The sequence below is a fragment of the Pectinophora gossypiella genome, chromosome 20 (genome assembly GCF_024362695.1).
Source record: "Pectinophora gossypiella chromosome 20, ilPecGoss1.1, whole genome shotgun sequence".
NCBI lineage: Eukaryota > Metazoa > Arthropoda > Insecta > Lepidoptera > Gelechiidae > Pectinophora > Pectinophora gossypiella.
This window is the reverse complement of record NC_065423.1, coordinates 2,517,877-2,539,671: the sequence shown is the minus strand read 5'-3', so window position 1 is coordinate 2,539,671 and position 21,795 is coordinate 2,517,877. Positions and strand designations below refer to the sequence as shown.

The following is a 21,795-nucleotide window of genomic DNA, read 5'->3' as shown; positions in this document are numbered from 1 at the left end:
CTGTCTGTCTGTCTGTCTGTCTGTCTGTCTGTATGTTCCTTATAGAAACAAAAACTACTGGACGGATTTTAATGAAACTTGGTACAATTATTCTTCACACTCCTGGACAGGTTATAGTATACCTTTCATCACGTTACAATCAATAGGAGCAGAGTAGTGAAGGGAAATTCTTTTGTATGAAAAATCTAAACCACTCAAGTTAGACGTTTGAAATTTGGCATGCAGGTACCTTAGATACCGTAGAGGTGCACTAAGAAAGGAATTTCCGAAATTCCTACGGGAACGGGAATTAGCGGGAAAATCCTTTTGTATGAAAAATCTAAACCACTCAAGTTAGACGTTTGAAATTTGGCACGCAGGTACCTTAGATACCGTAGAGGTACACTAAGAAAGGAATTCCCGAAATTCTCACGGGAACGGGAATGCGGGAAAATCCTTTTGTATGAAAAATCTAAACCACTCAAGTTAGACGTTTGAAATTTGGCATGCAGATACCTTAGGTACCGTAGAGGTGCACTAAGAAAGGAATTCCCGAAATTCCCACGAGAACGGGAATTAGCGGGAAAATCCTTTTGTATGAAAAATCTAAACCACTCAAGTTAGACGTTTGAAATTTGTCATGCAGGTACCTTAGGTACCGTAAAGGTGCATTAAGAAAGGAATTCCCGAAATTCCCACGAGAACGGGAATTAGCGGGAAAATCCTTTTGTATGAAAAACCTAAACCATTCAAGTTAGATGTTTGAAATTTGTCATGCAGCTACCTTAGATACCGTAGAGGTGTACTAAGAAAGGAATTCCCGAAATTCTCACGGGAACGGGAATTAGCGGGAAAATCCTTTTGTATGAAAAATCTAAACCACTCAAGTTAGACGTTTGAAATTTGTCATGCAGGTACCATAGGTACCGTAGAGGTGCGCTAAGAAAGGAATTCCCAAAATTCTCACGGGAATGGGAATTAGCGGGAAAATCCTTTTGTATGAAAAATCTAAACCATTCAAGTTAGATGTTTGAAATTTGTCATGCAGGTACCTTAGATACCGTAGAGGTGTACTAAGAAAGGAATTTCAATTCCCACGGGAACGGGAATTAGCGGGAAAATCCTTTTGTATGAAAAATCTAAACCACTCAAGCTAGACGTTTGAAATTTGGCATGCAGGTACCATAGGTACCGTAGAGGTGCACTAATAAAGGAATTCCCAAAATTCTCACGGGAACGGGAATTAGCGGGAAAATCCTTTTGTATGAAAAATCTAAACCACTCAAGCTAGACGTTTGAAATTTGGCATGCAGGTACCATAGGTACCGTAGAGGTGCACTAAGAAAGGAATTCCCAAATTTCTCACGGGAACGGGAATTAGCGGGAAAATCCTTTTGTATGAAAAATCTAAACCACTCAAGTTAGACGTTTGAAATTTGGCATGCAGGTACTTTAGTAAACTTAAAGCTTAGTTGCAACAGGATATTACAAAATTCCCACGGGAACGGTAGTTAGCGGGAAAAAACATTTGTATGAAAAAATCGAAACCGCGTAAGATAGATGTTTTCAATTCAATTCAATTAAATTATTTATTGCATTCCATGTAGTACAATGGGGTGTTACATAGGCATAGGAACTAAAACATGGACCCTGTAGGGCACAGCAACGTTGAAGGGAAGAGAGGAAGTGTGTATTAAAATGAAAACTCAATGAACAATCAATTAAAAAAATCAATTCAATCAATTGATTCAATCTAGCATGCATGCATACCTTAGTAAATATAAAGTTTATTTTTGGCTGTATTTTGAAAAATGGGAGTTATTGGGAAAAAAATTGTACTTATGAAAAAATCTAAACTGCATAAGTATGCACTCCCACACACACAAAGATCTCTCTCTTATATAACACGCCACGCGGACGAAGTCGCGGGCAAAAGCTAGTACATAATAATTTCGTGTTTAAACGTTTAGTAACCTCTCAGACCACGCCCTGAGCCGAGGTTCGCGCCCAACTGGGCATCTTTATCTTAAATTTTGTAGGTACCGGGTGAGAGCCCTCAGTGCTCCCCATTTGTCCGGCCAAGTAGTTAATGCCATCTGCGGGAAATCTACAATAAGTCACGTCAAAAATAATGACGTTTAGTAAAAGGTAACTGATTTGACTAATTGGAAACGTTGTGAAAGATCCTCTAAGATGAAAATACGTCATTTTACCCATTATCATTTCGTAATTAGATATCTGTGGATCTACATTTTATCCGCACGAACTATGTAGACTTTATCGAAACCTTTCTTATCATCCATCTACTTATCAGGTACAACTTAGATCGGATGCGTGTTTACATCACGTTTGACAAAGACCTTCTTTTTATTTAAGCACAGATCACTTGAGACAATCATCAAAGATGCTGTGGTAGCTACATAGTGTAGTGGTGTTAAAATTGTGTGCAAGTCAACATGTTGTTACTCCTCATTCGGTTGAGTGCGCTCACCATCGGGTTGAGTTATGCTACGTCCAATTGCCATGCTCTGCAACAGTCTCATGTGAGTAAAATTATTTCTAATTATAATTAGCACACCCCGGACACTTCCTACAAACAACCTGGTTTTACACAGACATTACACATTGACATTATCGTACACGCGCATATGTGTGTGTTACGTCCGACGCCATACGATTCAAGTCTTAACTATGTTCGTCGGGGTGAGGTAAACTTAGCTCAGACGCTGGTGGGGAGCGGAGAGTTGCCGTTCTATACGTAGTATTATTCCTTATTCTATGATATTTATATAGATTGATAAAACATATTTATAATAATAAAAAAATAATAAAAAAAAAACAAAAAAAATAAAATTTAATAAAATTAATAATTAATTAAATTTAATAATTATTATTTTTTTATTGATTTTTTTTTAATATATTTTTTTATTTATTTATTAGTGTGTATGAGTCACTGTGGTCCTAAGGTACACCGGGAAGCGCAAGTTCGGACCCAGTATCGGACTTACACCAATGAGATATTCACAGTACGGTTTTCACTAACACATTTGACTTGACCATTATAGACGGCGATACGGCTCACCGCCTATCACATTGGTCTAACAGAAAGCTCGGTGAGGTGTGGGTACTTAGTTCGTCTTGCGATGGATGTACCTACCCCTGACTAAACCAATCTGGCTACAATCGTGAGGTTATATTGTTACCTAAGTCTATGTGATTTTATGTTCGCGTGGCCACCGCGCGCACCAACATCGGCAGATACGCTCCAGTAGTGCACGCACTTAGGACCATCAACGATATTTCTCCGCAGTATACTGACATCGACCTATTTACGTGTTCGTTGACGGAATTCACGGAGTTAATCATTTAATTCTTTAGCTAGGTATTAATGTTATAATTGAATTACATAGTCGAATTGGGATTGTCCGTACTTATAGTAATAAGTATTTATTATGTTAACTGTAGTTTTACTTTTAGATATTTTTTTTTGTTGCACCATCCCGCATCCAAGTTTGTAAATGTTTATTTCCTTTTGGTGGTTGCCTGGAAGAAATTGCTCTAGAGCAATCAGGCCGCCCAAATTGTATTATATGTAGTTAGTATTATATGTACTGATTGTTTAAATGTAGTTCTGTGGAATAAAGTATATTTGATTTGATTTGATTAATATCTGTGTAATTTGTGTTGATAAATAAATAAAAATAAATATATACAGTTTAATTACTAGTCAAAACGAATGCGTATTTTTTTTAATAACTTTGTGACTTCTTTAGGCAAGATTTGATTACAATAGAAGCAGAATTAACTTATTTTTTACTCTCTAGCTGGCGAGCCTGAACGACCGGATGAACCAGATGATCAGCGCACTGTACTCTTCACGTAAGTATATATACTTATAATTATATTATATCATCATCACCAGCCCATTAACGTCCCCACTGCTGGGGCACGGGCCTTCCCTATGGATGAATAGGGAGATCGGGCCTTAAACCATCACGCGGGCCCAGTGCGGATTGATGGTTATTAACGACTGCTAATGCAGCCAGGACCAACGGCTTAACGTGCCTTCCGAAGCACAGAGGAGCTCGAGATGAAAACTTTTTTGTGGTCACCCATCCTATGACCGGCCTTTGCGAAAGTTGCTTAACTTCAACAATCGCAGACCGAGCGCATTTACCGCTGCGCCACCGAGCTCCTCAATTATTATATACATATACATATTATTATATACGTATACTTACAGGGTGTTAGTGACATCGTAACGAAAACTTTGAAGGATGATTCAGACCATTTTTCTGAGTTGATATTAAGTTCATGATTTTTTAGTGTTTTTTTAAATTATTTTCATTTCTATACATATTTGCGATGGAAAATTCCATTTGATATTATCAGGATTCGTATTCGTTACGCTGTCACCACCCTGTATAGGTATCTAAACTTACGTTTGAGTCTCACTGAGACGTTGCAGGTTTGAATCCCAGCACGGGCCTTAACCAATGATTTTCGAATTCATATTTTAATCATAAATAATTATCACGTGCTGCGGTAAAGGAAAACATCACGAAGAAACTCACATTCCCGAGAAATGCGTTTCGGAGGTATGTGACCTAACCTGTATTGGGCTGGTATTCCCTTCGCGGGTTGGAAGGTCAGACAGGCAGTCGCTACTGTAAAAAAACTGGACCTGACAAATCTTCACGTTAAACAAGCGGACTCCGTCAAAACGGGTTAACGCTAAAGAGATTATGATGCTCTAAACGCCCAGAGTCCCTAAAAGGGTGGGCATAGACAAAAACAAACCACATTGTGTGTGTCGAGTAAATCTACTTTTTTTTTGTAATTCTGTTTCTGTATAATAGTTATTGGTGATTGCTCTGTATGTAGTGTGCCACAAGTTGATGAACAAATATGTTCTCTCTGCCTCTTTCTCTCACACTTTTGATGTGAAGTCCAAAGATGGATATAATGAACTTTATAACATAAGTAATTAAATCAATCGAAACTCAACAATTTGCTTACCCATTTCATTCATTCTCACGAACCATTATATTGATATTATGAAATGCCTTAGCAAGCAATAACAACCGATTCCAAACTAAAATGTAAACGTTTTTTTGTTTATAATTTCATAGAGAGAATGTGCTGGTGTAGCATTAATTGTTTTTCAATGAACAATCGTAAATTACTTAAGTACACATACATACAAAAACTCACGACCGTAATCCTTAATGGGGTGGGTAGAGCCACAAGTAATCAAAGACAACTTGCAGCCACTGTTGATACAAAGTCGTAAGCTGGATATGATGAACCTTATGGTGATAAGGGACCAGCCTATCGCCCATAACATTAGTTCATCATGTTAGAAAGGACACAATCCCTCTGTCGTAAATAGGCTATTAATTACAATACTAATAATAAGAATGAAAATAAAAGAACCCGCCAAGGGCAACGCATCGGAGTTGCGTTGGTGCTTAGATTTCAATTTGGGGCCTTTAACGCATATAAGAACTCTCACATAACCAATTTTTTGTAATTTAGTTATTTCACCTTAGAATTTACAGTTCCAAACCGCGTTACCAACCCCGCCGGCGTGGTCGACGATATCCCCTCACTCAACGGATATCGCTATCGGCACACAAGTGTCGATTAATTCTTTAAAATATAATTCCCTCAGACGACGCCCGAAGCCGAAGTTTGCACCCAACTGAACACCCTCAGGCCTGTTGTCTTAAATTTAGTACCGGGTGAGAGCCCAACGCTCCGACCAAGTAGTGAATACCATATGCGGGAAATCTACAATAAATCACGTCAAAAAATACTACCAAACTAAACTTGTATTATTATTTCTATTTACAGCATTCTTGTCATCGAAGTCTTCCTCGTCGTCATCATCATCATCAAGTTCGTCTTCAACTCCATCTACCCCTCCGAGCAGCGAGTACTCATCAACCGCGTACGAAGCCTACTCTAGCTATCCCCCTTCCTCATCCCCCCAAGTGATATATGTGTCTCCCTCCAACGCAGCTCCACCTACCACGGTTGCTATCTCACCTCCAACGCCTTCTAACCCCACTGTAACCATATCTCAAACAACAGTACCGGGGTATTACAGTGAAAGGGGAGCGGAGTACTATTCGTACCCGTCATCATCGTACCCGTATAGTTACGAACAATACCAGTACCCCCCGTCACCCCCACCATACCCCCCTACTTCACCATCCTATCCCCCTCAACCGTGCGAGTATCCACCTGCGGAACCACCGAAACCGTGCGAATGTTCTAGATACTCGTACCCTGAGTCGTCGTACAGACCACCTCCGCCTCCACCTTCATACCCGTCCTCGTATCCCCCTAGTTCATCCCCGTCTTATCCCCCCGCTCCGCCCCCAGCTTACCCTACCAGTTCATCCCCAAATTACCCCCCGCCTCCACCGCCAGCTTATCCGCCCCCCTCAAGTTACCCTCCTTCTAGCGCTCCTTCATACCCCCCACCAAGTTATCCCCCCTATTCTCCCCCAGCTGCTCCCCCCAGCTATCCCCCACCACCAACCCCATCTTACCCCCCACCACGCACGTATAGATCGTGTTACAACCCTAGATATCCCGAATTAATGCCTCCAAGTTATTAAGGCAACTTTAAGATACCCCCCACCACGCACGTATAGATCGTGTTACAACCCTAGATATCCCGAATTAATGCCTCCAAGTTATTAAGGCAACTTTAAGAAAAATACTATTTGTATCGCAAGAGCTAAGTAATTTATTGTAACCACGTTAATAAAATGTATTAAAAAATATACATGATGTGTTTATTTTATTAGTTTATCTAAATAAAATGTAAACATTTTAAAAATAAATTATACAAATATTATATAACGCAATAACCATAATTTGTCAACAAAGTCGTAAAGACGTATTGGTTCCTAAATTACTTAACGAAATTCGAACTGTATTTCATAATAATAGCGCCGCAAATGCAATACATGTCCTATCGAACACACGAAATAATTACTGCAACCAATTTCTGCTGGTTTCCTAATGAATGATAATCATTATTATAAAAAGGGATGTCTTTGTGAACTAGTAACACAACATTGACATCATGGCTAAAGTATACTTTGTCCTTGCTCTGATTGTTCAGGTAATTGTCATAAATATAATAATAGTAGTAGGCGAATAGTAATTATAGTAATAGTGCAGGGGTGAGGGGTGAGGGGGGGGGGGGAAGGTAAGGTAATGGGGAGTGTAATGGTAGTAGTATAGGTAATATACAGTGAATGTACAGTCATGAGCAATATCATGTACCCACTTTAGAACCCTGTCGCACTATCATATTTGACATTTAATGAGACTTATGGTTTAATTTGTCAAAAATAATGCGACATGGTTTCAAAGTATGACATAATCGTGACCGTACAGTTCTTGTTCCTCGCAAATTATCGTATTTACAGACGAATCCCAATTTCCATGTTCATCAATTATTAGATTTACAGTACACCAGAATTTAAACTCAGAACTTTATTGATGATTTGACCACGCGGGAACGCCGCTGGAATCGAAATGGAACACAAGCAACATTAACGAATATATTATTCCAGGGCTCACTCATCTACGCAGACACTGATGAGAACATGATTCATGAAAATGAAGAAGAAATCACCAGTAGAGAAGTCCTTATACAACCCGAAATCGATGATGAGGTTATAAAAGATTTCCATGAAGGCAAGAAAGATTGGATGGACATGTTCATGGCAACGAACAAAGAGTTCTGTCCGTCCCCATCTGCAGCCCTTATGGCATCCATCACCAATAGTAACAAATCAGCAGAAGAACAACTAGAAGATATCAAAGAAATGGCTACGAAAATAACTCTAGCTATCCAGTGTGAAATGGCTAACCTCTTGTCTTACGCTCTAAACAATTGCGACAAATATGAGAAACATAACGATGAAAACACCTTAAGGAAGAAGAGAGAAACTCCAATGGACAGCTCCCAACTTGTAATGAGACTACTGAAACACATCAAGGCTAATAACGAATACCAAAATATTGCCATCGAGAAGATGATGACAGCGCAAGAAATAGCTGATAAATTCGGCATTGAGTTTAACCCAGATACGGAAATACTGTCCGATTTAGCGTTTGCAGCTAATGAACAAGCTAAAGAAATGAGTTCGATTCTGCAAGACGCTTGTGATTCTAAGAATGCGACTAAACATGTGCAATCACAGGAGTGCATTGAATTTGTTCCGTTAGAATGGGAGCAGAGCCCGATTGAGAATGACACTTACTATGTGTATTCTGTGCAGCCTGAGGAATTTGTGCAATCATTCCCCCCTCACGAGTACATGCCCGAGCCCATCTACAGACCACCAGTGAACTGTCACCATGACCATCACTATAACCCCAACCACTATGAAACCCAAATGCCTCCTCCCCCGCACCACTTTGCCCCAGTCTCGCCTAAACCTAACTTCTACGATTCAGTAATGCCCTACCCTGTTGATCATTATCCTTACTGCCCAGTAGAACCAATGACCACAACTACAACTATAGTTCTACCAATTGAAGAAGTGGTTGAGCCTGAACCGCAACTCGTGGGTGAAGAATATGAAGAGACGGTTTCTTCAAAAATGATCGTGAGTCGAGATGAGGAACCCGGTATGGCGACTGTCAACCATGTAATGACTTACACCCTGAGTGAAAAGGCTCACTTCAAAAAACCTGAAATTGAAAATTTGCCTCAACAAATGCAGTACACGTTCTTTCTGATGTAATTTTTTTATCAAGTGATTAGTGAATAACATTATGAAATATTAAAACACATAATACCGGGTTCTTACCGCGTTAATCAGGGATATGAGACTCCCGATATTAACGCGGCAAGAACCCGGTATTATGTGTTTTAATTATGACAGTAACCGCGAAAACCTCAAACAATGTATAAGGCAATATATGTACTTTCATTAAGCACAATCCAGATTTGATTAACAAACTGAGATTTCCGCAATGTATATAAATGTTTGAAAATAAAATGATAATAATTATAATAACATCTCTCTTCTTCTACCTCAAAATGCACGAAATAGTGCTCTGACATAAATAATTATTACTAACTTACAAAATTTTGACCACACTACATCACGTCTTGCCAATGTTATTCTTTTTACTGAATAAGATTTTTACTACAAAAAGGAAAACAAAAAGACCTTTCCACTTTAATAATTTTTAATACATTAATAATAATAAATATACAAACTTTCTTATTCTATCTTACAGCTAAATCCTTTGGTTACATTTGGCACTTGGTTGAGGCACTCGACTTATCATTTTCTAATGAAATGTAGAAGAATGCTACTAAGAGAGGCCACACCGGCGTTGTCACTTCGTTGCGTCGTCACTATGACAACGCATTCATTGATGTATTATTGTTACTATGATTTTAACGATCTGACCACCACGAGACATCGTAATGCAACGTTCGGCATGTCATTGACATCATCATCATCAGCCTATTAACGTCCCCACTGCTGGGTCACGGGCCTTCCCTATGGATGGATAGGGAGATCGGGCCTTAAAGCATCACGCGGGCCCAGTGCGGATTGATGGTTATTAACGACTGCTAATGCAGCCGGGACCAATGGCTTAACGTGCCGAAGCACGGAGGAGCTCGAGATGAAAACTTTTCTTTTTTGTGGTCACCCATCCTATGACCGGCCTTTGCGAAAGTTGCTTAACTTCAACAATCGCAGACCGAGCGCGTTTACCGCTGCGCCACCGAGCTCCTCGTTCATTGACATCTATAATATAAATAAATAAAGAATGTCGGAGCGGCATGGCTAATAATGCGCCTAGCTCAGATACATTCACTTTAAGGTAAAGCTTAGTCGAACAAAAACGAAGTTAAATGTGGAAATGGGATAAGCTGCCGAAATTTTCCCTTATTCGCTTGTCATTCGTATTTACATCGTTTTTTGTGTGACTTAGCGTTGCGTTAAAGCGTTCATGGCTTTCAAGCGTCGCAACGGTGCGATGTCGCATGGTGTGGGCTCACTCTAACATTATCACCTATGTATTGGTAACATTACAAAATACAAGGTTTCCATAATACATGGCTTATCTATCACAAGAGAAGGCACATTGTTACGATGTAAAATGATGTAATTATTACTTTACAAGGTCTAATTTAAATAATATCTACAATTATAAAAATGTTATGAAAAGTACTAGTCATCTGATGACATCTTCAATGTAATGGCTGCCACCCTGATGACCAAACCAGACGGTTCGATACTCGGTTGGGTCAATAATGTCACGAGTGAATATATAAAATGATTTTAATGGAATTAACGATGGAAAATTCCACTTGATATTAACTCAGAATAAAGAGCTGAATCATCCCCCTTAGTATTCGTTATGATGTTACTTACACCCCGTACAAGTGCGTATGGGAGTGACACCATACCAAATTCTGAGGGGGATGATTTAGACCATGATTCTGAGTTGATATCAAGTGTAATTTCCTTTCAGAAAATTCATTTCATACTTTTTTCCATACGGAAAATTCCACTTGATATGAACTCATAATCAAGGTCTGAATCACCCCTCAAAGTTTTCGTTACGATGTCACTAACACCCTGTATAACCCAGACCTGTCAAATCTTCAGGTAAGGTATGCGGACCCAGTCAAAGGCAGGATAACGGTATGAAGATGAAGAATTTCACATTGCATACAAGATAAATATGCGGTAATTATTGCTCTACTTAAGTACTTGGTATTTTTATTTTAAATGATTACAATATGGTCCAGTTACATTTTGGTATTAAATTTTTGGTTTAAACTTTATGTAAGTAAGTAAATAAATATTTCGCTTAAACAGTCTCAACAAAAATTTTATTTTTCAACCGTATGTTTCTCTACATTTTGATATTAATTACAATCAAAATATTAAACAAATACTTAGTGCTGCCGGTGCAAGCAAACTCTTTCTAAATTTATTTTAAGTTAATTCATGTTATTTTTAACCACCGAAACGGAAAGGGCTTAAAATAAATTTAGGAGGTGTTTGCCTGCGCCCCAATCCCGTTCTGATTCGAAAATAATACATTAAACCTAAGCCACCAAAATATTAACACCATTTCAACAATATTATAAATGACAGACAAAATAACTGGGGGTTAAATTGGCCACATTGAAGCAATTCATCTAAGAAAGCAATATTGCATTTGTTTACATTGCGCACTTACTTTTATATATATGCGCAAATGTCAAATTTCAATATTGCTTTCTTAGATGAATTGCTTCGATGTGGCCATTTTAACCCCCCAGTTTTATTAAAGAAAGTTCTTCACACTTATAAATAATATTTTTAGGATATCACCCATGACTTGCACCAGTGGTGTGGCATGGTATAAGCGACGCGACAATTATCACAGACCAATAATAATGAAGGACTTAATAGGCTATGTTTCCCAAAAACAATATAGAAGCGTTGTCGAGATTTAACGTGATAATTAACTATTTTCTCATCACTCGGGTACTTATATAATTATTCAAAAATGTGATATAGAATTTGTAACCACCGAAACGGAAAGGGCTTAAAATAAATTTAGGAGGTGTTTGCCTGCGCTCCAATCTCCGTTTTGATTCGAAAATAATACATTAAACCTAAGCCACCGAAATATTAACACCATTTCAACAATATCTTTGTTGCTTGCTACCATGATCAGAATAATAATTGGTGGAAGGTGTGTTGTGCCTGGGTATAATAACTAGGGTCATTATTTATACCCAAAAGCAAAGATGAAAGTTACATAATATGTCTGTTATCCATGAAATTAAAAGGTTAAACGAATGAAAATCTGTACAGCTCCATCTATATTGTTTTTGAGGAACGTAGCCTGGAAAATTCCTCATACGCATACGCTGAAGTAATTTGTGACATGTTTTTTGACAAATAATTTGGGACTTCTTCTTTTCTACGCGACCTTATTGGTCAAAGAAAATTCTTCGAGCAACAAGGTCGCCAATTGTGATGCTTCTTCTAACTGTAATCTCTCTTATATACTTATGTATTTTCATATCGTTTCATGTACTTATGTGTGTATACATTGTTTTAGGTTATTATCATAATTAAAAAACATAATAACGGGTTCTTACCGCGTTAAAAATAAAAAACCGCTTCGCGTTAAATTATGGATCTACCTACTCCAGTCCAATCTCATCAGTCATCCCGTGATCATGGCACTTGCAACAGTGTCGAAATATCGGGAGTCTCATATTCCTATTTTAAACGCGGTAAGAACCCGTTATTATGTGTTTTAATTATGTGTGTATATTTGATTGATTGCTTTCTGATCGTAAGCCTAACGACCGTCTATAAAATTGACGTTAACTTACATTAACAGCATACGTTGCGTCTACATATCGAAGCCCGCGGTATATGTCGCGTCGCGTGTGCCATGCCTGCAGCTGTCCGTTATATTAGCAATCCCCGGTTGTCTTTCAGTTCACTAATCAATTAATCACATACCTCTACACTATACCGTGGTAGGGTAAGCTACCTGTGAGCGTAGTACGCGCTGTACGCCGTGTTGTGACTCGCGTGGGGTTGGTATCTGAAAATAAAAATATATAATTCAATTACAGTTGAGTAATTGTCTCATAATAATACTTACACGAAGATAATTATTAAGCGCAAAAAGCGCCTGCATAAAATTTAATAGCAAAGACCCCGTATCGTTCTTCGGCGCCTGTACAAAGTTGAATGGCAAACACGCAAATACAAATATTGCTCATATTAATTCTGAAGTTACGAGTCGATCGACTGAAGTCTCGTTAGCAGTGTAGTCACACTACTAACGAAATGCTGCGCCTTGAGTGAGATGGGTTGTTATACTAAGTACTCTATCGCTAGCAACATTAGGAAATAATTATATACGATACGGAGGTATATAAATATAGTGCTAACCTGACGGTATGCGCATGGGCAGCGTATAGTGGTCCGCAAGCGCTGGGCTCGGCGGCGTAGGGCTGCGCGAGCTGCGGACACGCCTCGGCCGGCGGCACCTCGCGCCTGCGCGCTGCCGGGCGTTGCTGCTGCTCCGGGGGGCTGAGGAATGAGTTGTGGGGTTATACACATTAAGTAGATAGGTAGCTAATATTATTTTCCTAATGTTAAAAAAATCTATCCCATTACACACACATGGTTTGTCAGGAAAGACCTAACCGCCAAACCCCAGGTGTTTGTTAATAAATGCTTACGGCAAATATTAAAGATTGTCTGGCCTAAAACTATCACAAACACATAACTGTGGAGATTGCCTGGGCAAAATACCGTGGAGGCTGATATCCGCACACGAAAATGGCGATGGAGACCTGGCGACGCTCGGTTGACCAAGAGTTAAAAACTCTCGGTATGTCATGGAAGCAAACTACCTACAGAGGCTGCAAAAGGTCGCGAGGAGTGGAAATTTGTTATTCGAGCCCTACATCCCAGGGGATAAAAGGATTAGAAGAAGAAAAAAAGCATATACTGGGTGTTAGTGACATCGTAACGAATACTGAAGGGGATGATTCAGACCATGATTCTGAGTTAAAATCAAGTGGAATTTTCCGTCGCAAAATTCATGGTTTTTTAGTATTTTTTTAATTATTTTCAATTCTATACTTTTGCGATCGAAAATTCCACTTGATATTAACTCATAATAATGAGCTAAATCATCCCCCTCAGTATTCGTTACGATGTCACTTACACCCCGTACCAGTACATACAGGTAGCCATACAAGTAGGTATGGGTGTTAGTGACACCGTAACGAATACTGAGGGGGATGATTCAGACCATGATTCTGAGTTGATATTAAGTGGAATTTTCTGTCGGAAAATTCATGAAAATTTTTGTGTTTTTTTAAATTATTTTCCATTCCATACTTTTGCGACAAAAATTCCACTTGATATCAACTCAGAATCATTACCTGAATCATCGCTCAAAGTTTTCGTTACCATGTCACTAACACCCTGTATATAAAGACATAAAGTACAAAATTTATTATAGTTATTTGCGATGCCATTTTAGTTTATTGCGATGTCTTCAAAACGTCTTCTCCACAAGGTATAAAACATAAAATACGTATGTACATTATTTTTTGACGTGACTTATTGTAGATTTTCCGCAGATGGCATTAACTACTTGGCCGGAACGTATTTACACACTACCTCTGATAATGTATCATAATCGCTAATCGTACTTCACATGACGGGAACGAATGTTGGCCCGCCCAGGAGGCGGGTCGTATTACTTCTCGCTAAACTCTATTTTGACAGCACAACGACAAATGACATTCATACGTCGTGCGAGAGCCGCGCGTTACTTTTATCGCTACTGCCATACTACCAGGAAATCTTTATAGTTTATTACTTTTAGGGTTCCATAATAATATGTTAAAAACTCAAAGTAGATAAAAACGGGCGAGTAGGTATAAAATTATAACAATTATGAAGACTTTGATGAGGGGGCAATATAGTGACTAAGACGGTCTAATAGCTGAATGCCGACTTTCTGCAAAATGTCTACTAATGAGCAGGGAATGTTAAGTTGAAAATAAGAAGCGAAAATAAATAGGTATCAGGGTTCGGAAGATGATAGAATGTAGGTAATGATATGTATTGTTCAGTGACTTTGCTTTAATGAGACCACGACAACGATTAAAATAAAGTTGTGGATATCTTAAAGGTTTTTTTAACGTGACTAATTGTGGATTTGCCGCTAATGGCATGAACTACTTGGCCGGACAAATGGGGAGCGCTGAGGGCTCTCATCCGGAAAATATCTTAGAGGGTTAGAATATAATATGACATGATACAGCAATAAATAATATAAATTTAAGCTATTCAGAAAATAAATACATTTATTACTATTATGTATAAAATAAATAGATAAATCAATTATCAAGTTGCAGAATTCGAATATTTATATTTTAATTTATATTTTATACGGAACCTCTAACTGACGGGTATAACGAAAACATGTATTATATTTTTTGTCTCTCTCTGTCTAACTGTTTGTGCATGTGGCACTGTTTTTTCTTCCTGTCTTCAGGGTATAATTAATGAGTTCTGTTGATTTATTACGTATTCAATTTATTATTATATTTTTTACATAATATTATAAAAACTTTGAAAGATAACGTTGAGACGGATTAGGAAATTGATGAGACAATTTAGTTAAGAAATACCTATCTAATATAAAATTTTACTTTTTCCAGTCTCACTTGCTTTGTGAAGTCATGTACCAACGAAAAGTGTTTTTTTTTTTTATTTTACCCTACCTACTGATTGCTGCATGAGCAATAAGGCCCCCTGTTGTCCCTTTCTGTATATGTTGTCCTTATCTTTGTATCTTGTGTCCATTGTGCTCAATAAAGTATTTTTTATCTATCTACACTATTATTATACCTAGTTATGTACATGGCTGTTCTAATTTATTTAACAGTGTTTTAAGTTTACGCGGTTATTATCATAATTAAAACACATAATAACGGGTTCTTACCGCGTTTAAATGGGGTTATGAGACTCCCGATATTTCGACACTGTTGCAAGTGCCATGATATCCCCATTTAAACGCGGTAAGAACCCGTTATTATGTGTTTTAATTATTTATTTAACAGTGTCTCTCTCTGTCTCTCTCTTTATTTTACAGCTGCGGTTCTTGTCGGTGGAGTAGTCGCCATTTCTCTGTCCTTACTGCCAAATCCTTCACCTCCTAATCGGACACGACCTGCACCTTCTCTTTTATTTGTTTCATAAATGTTCTCCTAAGGTTGTCGTGTGTTCTGTATTTAATTGTACTTATAGGTATCTTCATTAGACACTACATTCCCGAGAAGTACGATTCTGAGGTTATGTGACTTAACCTATATTGGGCTGATTTTCCCTCCGTGGGTTAGAAGGTCAGACAGGCAGTCGCTTCTATAAAAAACGGGACCTGTCACATCTTCAGGTTGGATAATCGGATCCTGTGAAGAACTACATAACGCTGCGCTAGGAAGATGGTCTTCTTCTGTCGTGTGGGTTGTGAGGTGGAATACCAATGCAATCAACGCTGGTGTCAGGATTATTATTGAGCCGCCAAAGGCTCATGTAACGACTACTTACATCAGTAAGTAGTAACCGGGACCAACGGCTTAACGTGCCATGCTTAGGGAAATGGTGAGTTTGTGATACAGAATAGTGATACAAAATTAGTAAGACGGGATAACGCTAGGCATATGGCAAGCAATAAAAAATAATAAGTAGTAATAAATAGTAATATGATATAATCGGTACATAGCAAGCAAGTTTAAATATCCGTTTATGTAAATAGCTAGTATAAAACTCCATTTTCTGTAGGTACATCTAGCACAGTGTAAACCGTGTTCTCCATTGGCCAGACACACTGTAAAACTATACACAAACAAATGCAGTTTACACAATGTTTACACAAGAAGATTTATAGCACAGAGCCGCGATGCATTGGCTAACAGAGTATACGATGAATTAACTGTAAACTTGTATACGATGCGCGTAAACTGGTTAACTCGATATAAACATTTAACCAGACGCCGCCCTGTTTACAATTACGAACGCAATACTTTATTTTAAACATCGTTTTAAAATAGTTTTAAGTGTTTCAACTTCTTTTTTTGTATTTGGAACCGTGGTAGCCCAGTTGGTAGAAACCTTGCTTCTCACTATGAAGTCGCAGGTCGAATTTGTTTCCGAATTCATGTTTGGATCATAAATTATTATATCACGTGTTCAGTGGTGAAGGAAAACATCGTGAGGAAACCCACATTCCCGAGCAATGCATTTTCGGAGGTATATGACCTAACCTGTAAGGTCAGACAGGCAGTCGCTTCTGAAAAAAACCTGTGAAAAACGGGATAATGCTAGGTGGTAGATGGACATTTACGTAAAATTGTAGAACTAGCCTACATGAGACCGCAACCGCCCGGCGTGAGTTATATCTAAAGCTAAGACTAATGCTATCTAGCCGTACGACGTCTATCCACGTAGATAGCATTCGCTGCATCTACTTGTCGAAACCGTCGATGAAAATTGCGTCCCACGCGACACACTTGCCGTGAAAATTGAAATTAGGTAATAATTTTTGTCATTAATTTTATTCGCATAGTGACGCTTTTGTGACTTTATTAACTTTATTTGATTGTTTTTATTGTTTATTTTTTTTTACTGTTCTCGTACATCATATTTTATTACCAGTGACATCCTATTTTAAATTGACTATGTTTGGCTACTGATATATTGTTATTATTTTTTTGTATAATTTTCGACACAATGTAAAAATTGTTCAGAAATAAATAAACTTGAAACTTGAACTTGCGCAACCCACGCAGAGCAGACCCCTCGCCTCGGATCGGATAAAATAAGAAATCAAGGTCAACATACCAATCTAACTAGTAGGTATAAGTAATACACTAAATAAATCACAGGTAGGCATATCCCATGTAAAATATAGGAGCTATGTACATTCTCTATTTATTTACGTTATACAGTTTACTGATTCGCTCGGAACATAGTGGCGTCTGGTTATCATCAGATTCAAACGAACGAATTAGATTCATTTACTTGCCGGTAGGTATATAGCTATGTGTTATGCTTTAGGTAAAGATTTTTACTACAAGAATCCTGTGCGTAAGTAACTTGGGCTTTTTCAAATTGTCAAAACTTAAATCGACCATATCTGTCCTCTAATAGTGATTATACTTAATACCAAATAAAATTGGTAATTCTGACAGTGCGTACAGTCACGAGTACTTTATGTATACACTTTGAAACCATGTCACATTACCTTTTTTGACAGATTAAACCGTAAGTCTCATTAAATGTCAAATATGGTAGTGCGACAGGGTTCTAAAGTGGGTACATGATATTGCTCATGACTGTACGATGCGAAAGGACTTTAAGAGTATAACAGCCTCCGTGGTCTAGTGGTTAGAGCGTTAGGCTCACGATCTGGAGGTCCGGGTTCGATTCCCGATGGGGACATTGTCGAAATCACTTTGTGAGACTGTCCTTTGTTTGGTAAGGACTTTTCAGGCTTGAATCACCTGATTGTCCGAAAAAGTAAGATGATTCCGTGCTTCGGGGGGCACGTTAAGCCGTTGGTCCCGGCTATTAGCCGTAAAAACACCTCCACCAACCCGCAGTGGAGCAGCGTGGTGGAGTATGCTCCATACCCCCTCCGGTTGATTGAGGGGAGGCCTGTGCCCAGCAGTGGGACGTATATAGGCAGTTTATGTAAGAGTATAGTTTTTATTATTATTTGAAAGTTGTGAGGGCCGGACCGCATGCAGCCCGCGAGGTCACTGCGACCTTGACAGATCTATTGTGACCTTAAATCCCTACATTTAAATATCCTCCTCTAGACCGATCCGTTCGAATAGATCCAACGTCTTTTTGGGAGAAAGCTCCATGACTTCCTGGGGGTCCATTATATGGCCCCCGAGTGTACGGCTTCTACTATGTATGAGAGCCTCACAGCTGCATAGCAGATGTAGTGGCGTCTCATCTTCCCCTAAGCAGAATCTGCATAGAGGAGACCGTGCTTATTGAGTCTACAATGCCCCGTGAGGGCCCGTATCAACAACCTAACCTGCCCCCTAGTGAGAGTAAGGATTTTTGATGATAATTTCTTAGAAAAAGGTGTAATCAGCTGCAAGAGTATAGTTACATAGATATAAATTCTGTGGTAAAATATACAAAATGTATTGATGTGCTTGCCATCTGCCTTTTCATTTAAGTATATCTCTTTCCCGTAATGCTGGAAGAGATTTCTACTTGAAATAAGCTGAACCGTTTGTCTGTATTGTGTTATAATTAAAACACATAATAACGGGTTCTTACCGCGTTTAAATGGGGATATGAGACTCCCGACCATGTGGAATCCAGTAGTAGGTGTTGTAAAAAGCTTGAAACGGCCTAATGTGGTGAAAAAACGTGAGGACACAGTGAGTGCGGTTTGTCGTAGTGAGTTTGGAGCGAGTTTAGATGGTTCCGAACATTCCGATATCAAAAACATAAACAAGCGGCAAAGAAAGAGGGTAGACAGATATGTCTGCCCGTAGAATATTATGGATCTACCTACTCCACTCCAATCTCATCAGTCATCCCGTGATCATGGCACTTGCAACAGTGTCGAAATATCGGGAGTCTCATATCCCCATTTAAACGCGGTAAGAACCCGTTATTATGTGTTTTAATTATGATAATAACCGCGTAAACTTAAAACAATGTATTGTGTTAGTTGAAATGTCTTTGTATTATTTATTGTTTTTTACATTATTTAATATTTAAACAGCCTCACAGCCACAGACTGCCTCCGTGGTCTAGTGGTTAGAACATTGCCCAGCATTACCTCATGATCTGGAGGTCTGGGTTCGATTCCCGATAGGATCACTGTTGAAAATCACTTTGTGAGACTGTCCTAGGACCTGGATGTCCGATAAAAAGATGATTCCGTGCTTCGGAAGGCACGTTGGTCGCGGGCTAATGGCCCAAATGCCTTTGACAGCTCGCAGTGGAGCAGCGTGGTGGAGTATGTCCCCCTCCGGTTGATTGAGGAGAGGCCTGTGTCCAGCAGTGAGACGTATATATAGGCTGTTTATGTTATGTGTAATATTTAAAAACGTATCCTCCCGTTAATAAAAGTTTACCGCATATTTTTTTTCGCGAGCGAAACACTACACTGCGCTCCAAAACGGGTATCACTGATGTAGGGAAAAAGTCCGCCAAACTGAAGTGAGACTGGGCCGGACACGTTTGTCGGATGCATCCGGAGCGATGGGCACGGGTCGTTACTCACTGGATACCTCAGGGCGGGCATAGAAGTTGAGGAAGACCGCATAAAAGATGGTGTGACGACCTCAATGCTTATCGGAGGGATTGGCCGGAGATCGCGCAAAGTCGAGAGGAGTGGAAAAATCAAGGGGAGGCCTATGCCCAGCAGTGGCATCGAATAGGCTAAATAAGATAAGATAAAATAGTTTAATATCCTGTTCTGAGTATGATAAACGAATAAATAAATAAACATATAGATACCGACTTCAGAGATAGTAAGTACCTGTACTGAAATTCCGTAACTAACAGTAACATGGCTAACTACGAGTAACAGTCTAACGTCAAGCATACTTTAGCCCCAACAGACCTTAATAAAATACCCCTTAAAAGGGGCAAGTCAAAATTACGAGACATTAACGACTCGTAACTAACCCACGCCACCCCGCTCGCCGTCTCTGTCGCTACGGCGATGAATGACACGAAAATAAAGCTCGCTACAAACAGACGCGAGCCCGAAAGCGTTCCGGGGGAAGACATTTGGTAAAGGTATTCGACGTTCGAGTTTTCCGGCCAAATACATAATGCCATTTGCGGCAAATCGTCCCCACTGCTGAGGCACGGGCCTTCCCTATGGATGAATAGGGAGAACGGGCCTTAAACCATCACGCGGGCCCAGTGCGGATTGATGGTTATTAACAACTGCTAATTTAGCCGGGAACAACGGCTTAACGTGCCTTCCGAAACACGGAGGAGCTCGAGTTGAAAACTTTTTTTTTGTGGTCACCCATCCTATGACCGGCCTTTGCGAAAGTTGCTTAACTTCAACAATCGCGATTACCGCTGCGCCATCGAGGTCCTTAGGAGGTTAAAGACATCAAATTGTTTAACTATTGTGTCTGAATATCTATGCCTTAGAAGATTAAAGACATTAAATTGTTTAACTACTGTATTTGGATATGTTACCCTTACAAGATTAAAGACATCAAATTGTTTAACTATAAGTAGATATTAAGATAATGCGAAACAAAGCGTTATTCTGTGAGGCGGTTTCACCCTCGCGTACGCTTCACCACACGGTGACAATTTAGTTTTACGACTGTCGCCACGGAAAGAGTTATACGACAGTTATGTCGCGCGCTTCCCGTCACAATGACGTCACACTTGGAAAGGTTTAGGCTGTATAATATGCTTGAAATACCACTAATTGTGAACTGATGGAAGACAATTATTATATCCCTTTTGGGATGCTGTAAATTACTTCGCTATGAACAATTCACCATCCCCCTAGCATTATCCCGTTTTTTCACAACGTCCGCTTACCTAACCTGAAGATTTGACAGGTCCGGTTTTTTACAGAAGCGACAGTCTGCTCTTCCAACCCGCGAAAGGAAAACCAGTCCAGTACAGGTTAGGTCACATACCTCCGAAAATGCATTTCTCGGAATTGTGGGTTTCCTCACGATGTTTTCCTTCACCGCTGAGCACGTGATAATCATTTATGATCCAAACATGAATTGGAAAACAAATCACTTTACACGCTGTTCAAACTTAAAATTATCAATTCTTCTTCTTCTATCGTGTGGGTTGTGAGGTGGATAACCAACCTCATGAACCCTGGTGTCCGAGTTACTATTGAGCCGCCGAAGGCCCCTAACATGACTCATGTAACGACTACGTAATTAAATCAGTAAGTAGTAACCGGAACCAACGGCTTAACGTGCCTTCTGAAGCACGATTCGTCTTACTTTCGGACAATCAGGTGATCAGCCTGCAATGTCCTAACCAAGCTAGGGATCACAAAGTGATTTTAATTATCAATTAAGTATCTATATACTAATAGTTTTACAAAACTCACCAATCGTCTGGATCACAATCCCGGAATCCCTTTGCGAATGGATTGCTTGCTATTTTCAGCTGCGTTATCTGTATTAAAAAATATAAATAAACTATTAAAAAATGTACTATTTATTATTTTATT

At 39.2% G+C, this 21,795-nt stretch overlaps 2 protein-coding genes across 2 annotated transcripts in view; one reads left to right on the top strand and one right to left on the bottom strand.

Annotated features, from left to right (window-relative positions):
* The first annotated feature begins 7,081 nt into the window (after nt 1-7,081).
* LOC126376379 (uncharacterized) lies at nt 7,082-8,756 on the top strand. The gene is made up of 2 exons (XM_050023704.1): nt 7,082-7,120; nt 7,578-8,756. Exons 1-2 carry the CDS (start codon nt 7,082-7,084, stop codon nt 8,754-8,756), a joined length of 1,218 nt encoding a protein of 405 aa, XP_049879661.1.
* Nucleotides 8,757-9,189: 433 nt separating this feature from the next.
* The window catches only part of LOC126375902 (T-box transcription factor TBX1-B-like), a 49,323-nt gene continuing 36,717 nt past the window's right edge, over nt 9,190-21,795 (bottom strand). Inside the window, exons 7-9 of the mRNA XM_050022990.1 lie at nt 21,673-21,740; nt 12,951-13,091; nt 9,190-12,597 (exon numbers count right to left, since the gene is read on the bottom strand). Coding sequence (XP_049878947.1) covers nt 12,540-12,597; nt 12,951-13,091; nt 21,673-21,740 — 267 coding nt within the window. The 3' untranslated portion in view covers nt 9,190-12,539. The remainder of the gene's footprint in view (nt 12,598-12,950; nt 13,092-21,672; nt 21,741-21,795) is intronic.

What these genes read in the sequence shown, in the direction of transcription:
- LOC126376379 (XM_050023704.1), top strand. Translation starts at nt 7,082, where the DNA reads ATGGCTAAAGTATACTTTGTCCTTGCTCTGATTGTTCAG. An exon ending in TCCTTGCTCTGATTGTTCAG is followed by an intron (nt 7,121 to 7,577) that starts GTAATTGTCATA and finishes ATATTATTCCAG; the next exon opens with GGCTCACTCATCTACGCAGA.